General features: G+C 47.9%; 1 protein-coding gene across 7 annotated transcripts in view; it reads left to right on the top strand.

Annotated features, from left to right (window-relative positions):
• The window catches only part of LOC118769473 (rho guanine nucleotide exchange factor 4-like), an 83,725-nt gene that overhangs the window by 47,529 nt on the left and 22,787 nt on the right, over positions 1-13,409 (top strand). For 6 of the 7 annotated variants that reach the window (XM_036516630.1, XM_036516607.1, XM_036516614.1 and 3 more), the window contains 2 exons: positions 956-1,234; positions 1,956-2,091. In XM_036516630.1, the coding sequence (XP_036372523.1) occupies positions 956-1,234; positions 1,956-2,091 (415 nt within the window). Of the gene's footprint in view, positions 1-955; positions 1,235-1,955; positions 2,092-5,474; positions 5,797-13,409 lie in introns of those variants that run through there. The other variant, XM_036516637.1, reaches the window with a different exon arrangement.

The raw sequence follows: 13,409 nt of genomic DNA, 5'->3' as shown, positions 1-13,409 counted from the left end.
GGTCATCAGAATGAGTCCAACTCTAAGGTGTAAATTACTCTCACAAAGTATAGGGTATGATAAAGTATATGTATGAAATAATACAGTTGTCTGAAATTTCTCATATTTTAAGTGTTTCTTCCATGGTGTCCCTCAAAAACTGCCTTGCGTGTTTAATTTGGATGAAAACACCTTATTAAGCCCTTATTAGGCTAAACTCTCCCCCGCAGAGCTGAGCCGTGTGTTTATTCCTGCTTTTCTCTTCGGTTCCTCCTCGGTCCGGTGCGGTGGAGTATAAATAGCTGGATCTAGCTCTTAATCCCTCTCTCCCTGCAGTGTTGGTCCTCCGGTCAGGCCAGAATGCGTGCCTATTCAGGGCCTTGGCAGCCCACTCATAGCAAAAAAAAAAAACTCTTTCTATCTTCCCTTTCATCTCCGCTGCGAAAGAGGGACTGGAAGGAATGAGAAGGCAGAGTCAGCTCTTTACCGCTGCCTGCCTCCACATTTCTAATCTATGATTTAACAATCCCCTGCCGGATTGACCGTCTGTCCTGCCTGCCTTAAAGAAGCCCAGGAAACTGTGTGTCAGCAGCGCCTCCTAGTGGTTCTTTCATGCAACAAACAAGGGAACTGGGGGGATGAAACTAGCCATTTTATTTTTTTACATGCAGGCAATGTGTGAAATACCACATCGCTGCATAATACCTGATACATTCATATTTGTGAAAGAATACAGAATATGTTTTTATGTTTTTAATATATGTTGTATGTTTTAATATATGTATATATATATATATATATATATATATATATATGTAGCCTTTCTTTCTATCATACTTTAATTTGTGTTTTAATGTTTTAATATTTTTTACACTACAGTTTTCATTTACAGTGTTTAAGGTGATTATGACCAAGCAGCAACATTTCAGATCAAATTTCAGCTCATTTTTAACACGCAATGTGTGTGTGCTGGAAGCTGACGCAGGACTGTAGCACAGCGGTGATCCAGTCTCTGGAGAGGGCGGAGAGGATGAGGAGAGCGCGCTCCGAGCTGGGCGGCTTCGCCACGCTCCAGCGGCAGACGCCGGAGGCCGGGCTGGGCGCCGTGGGGGCGTGGCGAGGGGCGGGGCGGCGGCGCTGCTGCTCGGACGACCTGTGGATCGAGGAGGAGAAGAACCGCAAGAGGAAGCTGGCGAGGGCTGTGCGGGCCAGCCTGAGCAGGCTGAGCGGCCAGCCGCCGGAAGAGCTGGAGAAAGTAAGGCCGCGCGTACCCGCGTGTGACGGCGGACATGCTCGCCTAGACCGCCTCCTCTTCCTCCTGCTCCTCTTCGTCTGTCTCTCGGCTAACTCCTCCGGGCCTTCCTCCTCTCACCTCCTATTCCTGCCTCTCACCTCTACACTGAATCTGCTCCTGGGCCGCTTCTGTTTGCTGCTCTCACACCTTCGGAGCCCCTCTGTCTCACCTGAACTCTTCTCACGGGAGGAAGCCCTGCATGCTCTCACTATTCTGCTCTGTCTGCTGACGCTGAGATGACGTGTTGCTCAGGGACTGACCTTTTTAAAGCTCACAGGATGGAGATTTTAAGCACGGCCAAATACTGGCTGTTGTTATTGAGTGATGCATTTCATTAAAAAAAAAATGCATCGGGTCTGCCAGCTCTCTTACATTAACTGCGGCACTGGCACTCAGAGACACCAGTGAGAATGTGGTGTCAATTCCCCGCTGAGGCACTGCTGTTGTTCCCTTGGGCAAGGTACTTAACTCAGAATTGCCTCAGTTAATATCCAGCTGTATAAATGGGTAACATGTAAAAAACTGTAACCTATGTATGTCTCTCTGGATAATAGTGTCTGCTAAATGCCTGAGGGCTGGCATTCCTGATACATGACAGGGGAAAATCCACCAGAGAAAAGGATGTTAAGTGAGGGCTGGGCCCGGTGAGATCCACAGCCTTTATTTTTCCTCCTCCTCACAGGCACGCACCCGGCTGTCCCTCACCTCCGTGGAGGCCTTCCCTGCCCTGACTCTGCCTCTCAAGGCCCACTGCTTCTCCCTCAGCACCCCCATCGGCCTGGACTGCCTGGGCTGGAGACGCCGCTTGTCTTTTCCCTGTGAGTACCGCTGGGTCCTCCTTGGGTACCACCGAGTCCCACCACTTAGTTGTTAACACTGCAGGCTGTGCTTGTCCTGGTTGGCGTCTTATGAGCATGATCTCACACAAGTTGGCTTTTACAAGATGTGTGTAAATGGGAAGAATAAATGGTGTGTCTAAGTTGTGCATTTATCCTGGTTTTTATGGCACTTTGTGTTGAAATATTAATTTACAAGGCCGCTGCAGTCTTTAAAACCTACTTCAGTGACACCTGAAAGATGTGACACCTGCAACATATGTGTGTTTTTCTTGTTTGAGTTTGCGTTCTGCAACTAAACTAGTAGTGGAGTTTGTATTATGGACATGCTGAATGGGTGTATATTCATTGGCAAATCTTGGAACGGATGTTGTGATACTCCTCTGTTTCCAGTAGGGGGTGCTAGTTGTGTGCTTTAAGCTTTGATTCAGACAAGCAGAGCAGCTGATTGACAGCTCCAAGGTGCAGAGCCAGCATCATCGAGAGTTCTTATCTCCTGGCCTAGAAGCAGCTCAGGAAGGGGAAGTGATATCCTTGGTCCTATGCCTAGTCAGGAGCCTACAGATCTGAGTACACCGCATTTGTACGTTTGGCTGTACTCAGCCAAATGTGGAACATTTTTAGCCCTCTCTTCCGAGCGCTCCAGGATTGTTTGATACACAGTAACATGTGGTTATTCTGTTCTGTGAGACCTCATGCTGCCTCTGTTTGTCTCGAGAAGAATGAAAGGTGCTGGCCTCTGTGGTCATCAGAGACGCATTAGACCGTGATCAAGGTCCTAAAGAGTCTCATTTCGTCTAAGCACAGCGAGTGTTAGGCTCCAGGGAGCAGGCAAGGCCCGGAGGCCATCTTTGTCCTCCAGAGGCATTGAGTAGGGGCTGATGGCAGGCCCCTGTCTCTGAGGTACTGTAATACAATCCAGCTACTTGTGTCTGGCCTCAGCAGGGACCCACCAACTGTCTGTCTGGACCCCACTGCTGCAGTCTGCTGACCCGTGTTACCACATGCTCACTCACCCATACTATACACACGGACACACATAAGTACACACACGTAAATACACACCCACACACACTCACTTACACACACTACACACACACACACTTCTGTGAACACGGCACACAGAGGCATACACAGACTACACAATGCATGATCCCTAAGTGGGGTCAGTGGTCTTGCACCAGATGTTGCCACTGTAATTAGATTCATTTTAGGTAATTGAATACTGGGAGCTGAATCAAAAGACAAGTGGAATGGGAACCCCTCTGGCTGGTTTCCTGTGAGCTGTTTGGTTTTTGTTGCTTAGAGAGCTGAGTTATTTCCCTGTTTGCTTCATTTGTTCTGTATTCGCTATGTTAAGTCTATCACGTGAGCGCTGTCTTAGGCTGTGGTGATGAGCTATGCAACACCAGTTAATGTGTGCGTTTGATTGCTGAAGAGAATCATAAAAGAAGTCTCTGTTTTGTTTTTGTGTGTGGAGTCTTCACTCAGGTGTCGTTTGGCTAAGGAATCAAAACAAACCATAGCTCTACAGTCGTCTCTGTCTGACCTTATGAAATGTAACCAAGGTCTCGGACGTGTGATTTTGTGGCATATTTTAATTCAGCAACCAAACACAAAGATGTTTCTTCTGTACCTGCATACTTTATGTACTTATTGGCACAGAATCATCATTCAGAATGATTTCCAGCAATGCACCTGTATGAGTATGGAAATGTCAAGTCTGATGTAAATCAATGGTGTTTCTGAATGCAGTAGCCATTTAGTGGAGCAATTCTGTAGTGTACAGCAATGAGGATTGAATTGGTGTATCATTGTAGATTAAAAATATAGAAGTTAAAAAGTCAAGTAAATTCAAAAGACTGATAGGCTAACATAGCTATTCGTTGTATTAGGGTGAACATGGGAATTTTGTTTTTCTCTGTATATAATGTACCCATCTGATTTTGTCTTGCATCCATGGGTATTCTTCCATGTTGTTTTATACATCGTGTTCATGCCGTGGTGACTTCGTTGGAGAGAATAAACCGTGCTGCTCTGGGACCTGGACAAGTGATTATCACTCATAGTCAAAGATGTTTCTTGCATGTTTCAGAGAAATATAAGGAGAGACCTTTGTGGACACAGATGTAGATTATGCAAGTCTGAGAGTGTTATTACAGTATAATTCTTGTGATGGTTTCATGTTGGTTTTGGCAGCGTGCTGCTTGTCCCCCTGTGTATGTGTGTGTGGAACAGTGCATTAAACAGGGCTGCTTGCCACTGCAAGAATCTCAGGAATGTTCTCTTATGTTCCCCGGTTCCTTTCTGCTTTCCCATGTTCTCTTGTTGTTGATTTCTTCCGTTGTAAAAGGGGAATTGCAGCTACGGAAATACGCCTTTTAAAGTCTACATTTTTATTCAAGGTTTACTCATGCTTCAGATAATCTTCTTATGGTTTATAATAGCTGTGTTCAATATGTGTTAATGTGCTGCTTTCAAAAACAGCTATTGCCAGCCATGTCAGTATGTATGCTGAAGGTCATTTTGACCTGAGATTTTAAAGGGCTAGTAAATTGCCAGTTGCCATACAAATGCAAACACAGGCTGAAAATGCAGTACTTTTGTGGTCTTCCTGCATGGTGTACCCGGTTATATACACCGGCTTTTATCAGTACCGTGAAGTAGCACTTACTGATGGGAGGAGTTTACAGCGGGGCGGCCTGACATGCATCTGACTGAACTGCTGTAATTCTTGGAACTAAATCCTGCTCTGGTTCAGCATTACAGTGAAGTGTCCCAGGGCTGTCTATGGCTGGCACTGAGCGTGGGTGTGAATGACATGTAAGCAGCTTCTCAACTCATCAGCTGTCAGGAGGAGGAAGCCATATCTCACCATTTCCTCCGTGACAGGTTAAAAACCAATATGATTTTTTCCCCCCACAACTGAATTAATTCAGCTGCTCTCAAGATCCCCCTGTTTCATGAGAAAGCTTTGCAGAAGGGAAGGAGAGGGGAGAACGTGGTGAGTTGGGGGAGGGGGGGTGGCTGAGGGGGATAGGGAAAGGGGACTGTTTTCAGTCCCAGGGTGATCGAGCAGCTCAATGGGAATAGGGTAGCTGCGGCTTTAACGTGGTCCACAAGGCAGCCCTTGAGTCCCCCCTCAGAGGACCCCCAGTGATGTCAGTCTGTGGCTGTGTTTATGTGTATGTCTGTGTGAGAGTGAGAGAGAGGGAGAGAGAGGGGGGGGGGGCAGAGTGACAGAGTGGAGAGAGAGAGAGAGAGGTATAGAGAGAGGTAAAGACAGAGCGGGAGGGAGAGAGAGAGAGAGAGGGAGGTAGAGAGAGAAGCCGCTTGCTGCAGCCAGTGACAGGAGCGAAGGGCTGAGTAAAGTGCGCAGCGGCCGAGGAGCAGACAGTTGTGCCCGGCGCGAGGACAGCACTCTGTGAGAGCAGCCGGGTCGGGCATCGCGTCAGGTTAGCCTCCGTGCCCAGGGCCACATGCGGACGCAGCAGAGCGCCGAGGCGGCCGTCCCGCTGCCCGGGGGCAGCTGCAGCTGCAGCAGCAGCGGGAGCTCAGGGCTCTCCCCCGGCTCCGATTCGGACAGCAGCCCCGGCGTGGGGCTGGGAGGCGGCGGCGGGGTCGGGGGCAGTGTGCGGGGGGTCCTGTCCCATTACTGGAGCCTGGAGAGCCTGCACTCCACCACCGGTAAGAGCGCCCCCCCCTGGGGAGAGGGGAGACGTTGTTGGGGCTTTTTGGGATGGTTGTGCGTCTGTCGGGGCGTCTGTGTGTCTGTCGGGGGTGGGGGGGTGTACCTCTCTCGGACTGCTTCATTTTGAAAGGATGCTTGTTTAGTCGATCGTGACTGATCGCTTGTTTGTTTGAATTTTCCAGCCGTGGCAGCTTGTCCGTCTGCTCTCTGAGATTCAGTTAATTACGGTGCCCGTGTCCATAGTGATGGATTTAGTGAGACCACTGTTGTCGTGGAAAGTGTAAACACTGCTGTTGGATGGGACGCAGTTCTCTCTACACAGGAGCACTAATGGAGCAGTTTTTCCTTAATTTAGACAGTGGAAAGCAGCAGCTCTCAGGGGCAGAGTCATGCCACTGTTTATTAGGGGAGAGCTGGTTCCTGGGTGTCTGATCAGGAGATTGTATTGGTCAGTACTGTACTCCATTTAAAAAGACAGACAGCCTTCAGTGTTTCGGTTCCTGTTGTTGCGTTCTCCTCTGGAGGCACTTTGCAACTGTTTTATTAGGTTGTAAATAACTGCACTGAGGTGTGAAGGTTTGAAACAAATGTGTATAAAATGTGTCCTGACCAGTTGCTTGTTTACAGCTCTGTATGCAGCAAATGTGAGACTTGACTTCTTGACTTTGCAGTGATGTTTTGGGATATCAGTATCTGTGTGTGTGTGTGTTTGTGTGTGTGCGTGTGTGTGTGTGTGTTTGTGTGTGTGTGTGTGTGTGAGTGTTCATGTGTGAGTGTGTTTGTGTGTGTGTGTGTGTGTGTGTGTGTGTTTGTGTGTGTGTGTGTGTGTGTGTGTGTGAGTGTTCGTGTGTGTGTGTGTGTTTGTGTGTGTGTGTGTGTGAGTGTTCATGTGTGAGTGTTTGCGTGTGTGTGTGTCTGTCTCACATTGTCAGTCATTTTCCAGAGGGGAGACAGACATCTAAAGTCTTTTTTAATGAGATGAGGGAAATGAAAAATCCGTCCATCAGCTGGAGGCTAACATGAAAGCCTCGAAGGCGGTTTAGAGGAAGTAGATAATTACCAAACAAACAAAGAAAGACGACAGTGGTTCCGGATGGTTCTCTGCCATCCCTCAGCTCTCTGAAGGGACGTCATGCGGCGGCATTGCAGAGAGAGACGGGGGCTCGCTTCAGGGATTTCACTCAATACCGCCACTTTGTCACCACGTTCAGAAAACTGACATACTGTGTGGGGGAAAAAAGCACGAACAGCAATCAGAGAGAAGGACAGTGCTGGATTCCCAAGCAGATACTGTGAGTTATACGCAGTGGCGTCCCTGGAGAAGACCGGAGTTTTGAGAGTGGAAGGGATGCACGGTCTGTCTTGGATGCTCCTCACGGAAGCCTGTTGAAACCCGAGACTGGGGAACCGTTTAATTGCCATTGAGAATATGTAGCAGCGTGCTGCACAGCCTCATCCGAGCTAATGGGAGGGGGGGCAGGGGGGGGGTGAGGAGGGGAAGCAAGAACATCCCGTTGGAAACGCGCGGATGGTGCTTCACGCTCGCATGATGGGTAGCGGCATATCTGAGCTGAGGAAAATCATACCCCCCTGTACTCTGGAAGCTCTGTGAGTCAGAGCCGTGCTTTAGAGGATTTTTTCACGCGCCGTGAGGCTTAAGGTTTTTACCGCGCTGTCAGTGCGCCTCCTCGCCCGTCATCGCCACCTTCACAGATGAGCTCGGCAACGTGTTTATGGAAGATATGCTTCCGGTAATGGAATTTCATCACCTAATTGATCTCTCTATTTGGCAGCTGACCCTAAGAAGCGGGCTCAGATCAAGGGTCATGGACTTCTCCAGGAAGTGATTAGGGCAGGATAGTCATCAGTTTCGTTTAGGAAATGAGGGGACAGCGCACTGGTCATGTTAGCTTTGGCGGGGCAGAGGACAGTAATCCGATTTCTGCTTTTTTTTTTTTTTGGTCTGGAGTCCACTCCATTTGGGGTTGGCATGGTGACAGGGAGCCTAGAGTCCTGCCGAAGACACTGAACCCCCTGTGACAGTAGGTGTCAGGATACGCCGTCCTGTCTGTGGTGAGTTGTGATGTCATCACTCCAGTTTCTCATATCTCTTTGAGACTGGACGGTATTCATTTTTCCCAAGCTCCAAACTGTGGCACCCTCACACAGAGTTGTGGTGCTGGCTACACATCATTGGCGCAGCTTTGTCACACAGCAGTTGTGCTGTTTTCGTCACCTTCCAGGCCGACATTCGCTGAGTGCGGTTTAAAATCCATTCCAGAGGAAAAACAAAGCAGTGAGTCTCCACCCCCTTCTTGTCTGCCTGCAGTGGAAGTTGGAAAAGGTGAGGCAAGGCCAGTCGGTTAAGCTCCAGTGACCTCTCTCAAACCTCCCTCCTGTCAGCTCGACTGATGAGAGAAGCAAAACAAAGGACAAACGCGCAGACATAAATAGGTCGTGTTTATGAAACCAAATGGCCCTGAGCACGCTTGTCAGTCTGAGACAGACTGAGCCTACGCCGGGGGACAGAGGTCTGCCTCATCTGTGCGCTGACCCAGCGCTGTCACTCACTTGGGCGGCTAAACGACCGGCGCGGTCGAAGCGATCGATGCTCACGGTTGATCAAAGCTTCGATCAGGATTTTCGCAGGCGCCGTCGCCCTCATCCGTCTCGAGGGACTTCTTGAGGCTGCTGCAGGTTACGATAGATCCACCTAAACTAGAACACTTCCTGGCGCGGTATAATACGATATGGATTTCACAGTAACCATAGGAGGTCAATACATATCCTGTAAATCGGCTGGCGAGTCACATCTTTCCTGCTTAGGCCTTTGGGGTTGTTTGGTCTCTGAGTTTGGCACATTATTGCCAGAGCAAACGGGAAAGGCAGAATGAAGCAAACCAAGCAAAGCATTCTCATGCAATTTTTTTTGCGTGGGCTGTGAAGGTCTTTAGCTGCCTTCATTAAGCAGCTGCCTGGGTGTTGCTGCGGAGTGGTTTTTGTCTTAACTTCAGTGCATCATAGCAAAAGCCTGAACTAAACGGCACGACTCCTGTATTGTTGATGACAGTACGGAAGAGGAGCGGACGACGCTCCGTGCACGTGAAGGCCCTGCTGTGGAGCTCTGCTGGAATCGGTACCTATCGCTCATCCCTACAATGAGACAAAATGACAGCCAACAGCCATGTAACTGGGATGGGCTTGGCACACGTTGGGAGCAATTAACCAGCTAATGCATCTGTTAGAGCCCTGAATCATTTGAGGCAGGGGAGGTCATGCCATGGCAGCATTGGATATGCCATAAAATTGATCGTTGTGCTGCACTCTATTTTTGTAAGAACTATAAATTATTTTATATAAACATGGAGTAGAACAAGCACAGCAGAATTGCCGACAATGGCTTGGTGTTACTGTAGACAGCAATATGTGGGTCTGTTTTTGTGTATATTCCTAAGTCAGTTAAATTATAAATCCATGAAAGTTGATTACATGAATGAAACCTCTTTTATCCAAAGTGTTCACTCACTGAGGTTTCTTCTGTGATAAATTTCACCAAATCTGGCTCTATCTACTCTGACTTAAAAGCATGTAATTTCTGTATCCTGATTAAAGTAAAGATCAATATCAGCAAATCATGAAAAGTCTTAATTTCAATGCATTGCTATCTAATTCCCAGTTTTTGAAACAAAGGCTCAAGAAACTTTGGTTCTTGGTTATTAGTTTTCCAGCTTCCATGTGATAATTAGCACATTATGGCACAAGTTAAAATGGAAGACCTTTTGGTATGCTGCCGAGGGTCAAAGTGGTTTTGGAGCTGGTCTTGTAAAGAGAAGGTTATGGGTGTACAGGGGCTACAGCTTATGCTTCTTCAAAGGACTTAACCTGAATGAACATCTATCTGAATCAATTGAAAAAGTGAAAGGATAATTTGAGAGACAATTTGATGCCTAATTTTTTAATTAAATAAAAATAAGAGAAAAAGGAAGCTGTGTGGATTTGCTGTGTGTTTTTTATGAAAATCCAAAGGTGGATCATTTTTCAGTTCATGTAGATCTCATACCAGGAAAGTCCACACCAGGAAATAAATGCAAGCAAAACAAAAGCATCCTCTTTAGTACTTCATAAACTCAACAAGCTTGAAGAACAAATGAGATGATATGTTTTACAAGAGGTTATCTCACATTGGATGAGTTTAACAGTGATCATGGCAGTAATTATTTTTAACATTGAAAGAAATCCTTTTCAGGCATCTTCAAGTCAAGTCGAATAATAAGGGGGTATGCTATTTAAAGGCGACATGGTATTAATGATGTGTAATTTTCTCCTTTGTTGGCAACACCCCTGGTATGAATTAAACTAAAATTATTTTCTTTTGTTTTCTTGGAGAAGTGCACCATCTCACCCACCCCCACCCCCGAGAGCTGCTGGGATTCTTTCTCCATAAATAGACATCCCGAAAAGCGCTCCTGTAATCCCTCCCCAGCGTACGGCATGAGGAATGTTTCCTGAGGCCGATAGTATCTGACGAGACACCCCCCACCTTGCCCCCCCCCTTTAGAGAGCACTATGGTGTTTGATAGGTGTTGACTTCAAAGCCGCTGATCAGAGGCCTGACAGAGTCACAGCGGTAGAGTGAGACCTTCATCACAGCTTCTGTTCTCACATGTTCATCAGGCCAGGTTGTGGATTGGGGGGGGGGGGGGGGGGTTGGGGCTTTCAAACATGAAATGAAGGATCTTACTCATTTCTCCTGCTCCTCTCAGCCTCCCTGAGTCTCTGGGGCGTGCTGTTTGAGCTCCGCGTACATGCTGACTCTGACTTGTTTAAACCCCCGCAGGTGTGCAGGCGCTGCAGCTGACCCTGCACCTCTGCGTTAGTCTTAAAGCTCTGTGCAGAACGAGGGAAAGGTGTGCAAAGTCCAGCTGTGCTGCTGTATTCTCTCTCTCTCTCCCTCTCTCAGGCCCTCGCTCTCTCAGTCCCTCGGGGGCGATCAGAGAGCGCTCCGCCTGGTCACTGATGGCCTCTAATGTGGATGACTCAGCCTCAGCACTTTGGCTTGTTTGTTTTTAATTTCACCGTTTTTTTTTTCCATCTCCTCTGAGTTTTTTCACTCTCCTCCAGGTGTGTCTCAGCATTTCCCATGATTCCTGTGGGAACACGCACCACAGCAGCCAAAGTTTTCTCCATGGAAACACGGGTTCTCTTTGTCTCCATGCACACATAAACAAATTTAAATATCAAGCTTCGTGATTATATTTCATGTTTTGTAAGTGGAATGCGGGAAAATCTTCTTGTCTGTTTGAATTCCAGCAGTCTTCCCAAATGGTTACAATTATTTTTCTTTGAGCAGACATGTCAAAAGCCCTCCAAACTGAATTGTAAGAATGTGTGGGATGCTTGATAAGGCTATGGTCATGTTTTTCTTCATAACACTGCGCTCTATGACCTTACAAACTGCGGAGATAGAACTGAACAGATAAAGAAAGCCACAGTAGTAGGAGTAAGTGTATGTTTGTGTGTGTGTATATGTCTATGTGTGTGTGTGTATGTGTCTATATTTCTATATGAGTGTGTGTGTGTGTGTGTGCGTGTGTGTGTTCGTGTCTTTGTGTGTGTGTGTGAAACGAAGGTCTGCTGGATTATCAGCACAGAGGAGGCTGATAACACTAGGCTGTGAACTTGACATTTGGAATCTGGTCTTTCTCAGGCAGCGGAGAAGGAGGGGTGTGTCTGGGCCGAGAGAGGGAGAGAAAAGCAGAGAGAGATGAAAGCACGGCACTCATCAGATTGGTCTGCAAACGAAATGCCACAGGAGCACGGCCTTCCCGTTCATCTCCTCCCCCGTGAATGGCAGCTCCACGGGCATCGGCTTTATCAGCGATGCTAATAAGACAGCGGCATCTGCCTTTTAGGTCCTCATACCACTCTGCAGATTGGTATCGGTGTGGCCGATGATGCCTGCCCCATTCATTTTCCCATGAAGGCGCGGGCGCTGAGACGTACAGCATGCTGGAATGGAAAGGGAAAATGAAAGACGGCTGCCTCGTCACTCCTTCGCAGGGAAGAGGGGCTCTGAGGATGTTTGTGTGCCACTGCATGGCTTGGGGACCTCTCTGTCGCTCTCCGCTGATAAACAGGAACAGGCAGAGCACTGAGCCTGAGGAGGAGAGGGAAGGAGGGAGGGAGGTTATTGTTGTTTATTACTGAAATGAGAGATTGTCTGGGATTAGTGTAAATTACCAGCCGTGGTTATAATTGGTATTGTTGTGTTTGTATTGACGTCAGTGTGTTTGTTATCTGCATGCTTTTGCAGAACAGATGTGTGTTTCATGAGGTAATAAAGTGAACTGAATCAAATTCAGAAAGAAAAACAGGGAAACTGAAGGAAGATTGATGAGTAAAGGGGGAGGAACTCTGCTTTTCTCACTTCTCTGTCACCCTTTTGTTTCTTTTTGAGCACAATGAAGGGGACAGTGTTAAACCGGCGGGAGACACATTGGTACTGTGGATGGTCCTCCTCTCACTGTTGTCCCTCAGTCAAACCCTTGTGCCCCCCCCCCCCCCCCCGGTCTCCGGACTGATTCATTGAGAATTAGGGGAGAAAACAGCGGAGATGTGCTGGTTTTCCGGAACATTCTTTAAAGTCCCTCCTTAAGTGTTTCTCCCATTGCCATTCCCATGTGCACCAGAGGCGGTCTGAAGTTGTTAGAGTAGCAGCGGGGTGCAAGGCGACAGCAAATTAGCCTTCAGTCACAGCAGTGCAGTCATGTGTCTCCTCCAGTGACGGGGCCTTGAAGACAGGTTTCGAAGAGCGCACCACTTTGTACTGTGTTGGGAATGTGGAGAAATGGGACAACTGATGCCAGTGTCTCCTCCACGCTGTCAAACCAGGACATGCATGGGTGCAGAGTCCTGTGCTACTCTCACCAGCACAGTAGCTAGCACTTTTCTCAGTGCGTTCTCCGACAAAGTACCCGTAATCCCTAGAAACGATGGCACAAGGAATGAGAGGATACGTCTGGGTCTTGTCGTGGGAATCTGTCACCCATGTGCCATGAGTGCTTGCAGATAGAGCGCCCTCTGCTGGGGTTAAGAGTGGGGCAGAAAGCATATCGGAGCATAGTGGTAAGGAGCAGGGCTTGTAACTCAGTAAGTATCCAGCTGAATAAATGGGTAACATGTTAAAAAAAACGTAACCTGTGTAAGTCATTCTGGATAGAAGTGTCTGCTAAATGCCAGTAATGTAATGTAAATGAAACCTACTGCGTCAGAGCAAGAGAACAGCTGTGCAGAAGGTACCCATCACTCTGGCACGGCCTGACTCTTCTACAAACAGAGCACGCTGTTGTGCTGACTTATTGCGCAGCGTACTTGACCTCAAATTCCAAAGCTGTTGACTCCCTGCGCTCTGGAGAATTGATTGCATGGCCTTTCGTACAACGCTAACTCCACGTGCCCGTTTTCTTCAGCACTGTCACATCGGCTAAAAGAGTGAATATGGGACCCTTGGAGAAGATGCAGCTGGATTTGCCCCCCCCACCCCTCCTCCCCATGGACCCAACTTGACTCCTGTAGGAGATGGAGGGGGGGTCAAAGGGGGTGGGAGAAC

Source organism: Megalops cyprinoides, chromosome 2 (assembly GCF_013368585.1).
Source record: "Megalops cyprinoides isolate fMegCyp1 chromosome 2, fMegCyp1.pri, whole genome shotgun sequence".
NCBI classification, from domain to species: domain Eukaryota; kingdom Metazoa; phylum Chordata; class Actinopteri; order Elopiformes; family Megalopidae; genus Megalops; species Megalops cyprinoides.
Note: the sequence above shows the minus strand (reverse complement) of the source record. Positions and strands in the feature narration are given on the sequence as shown.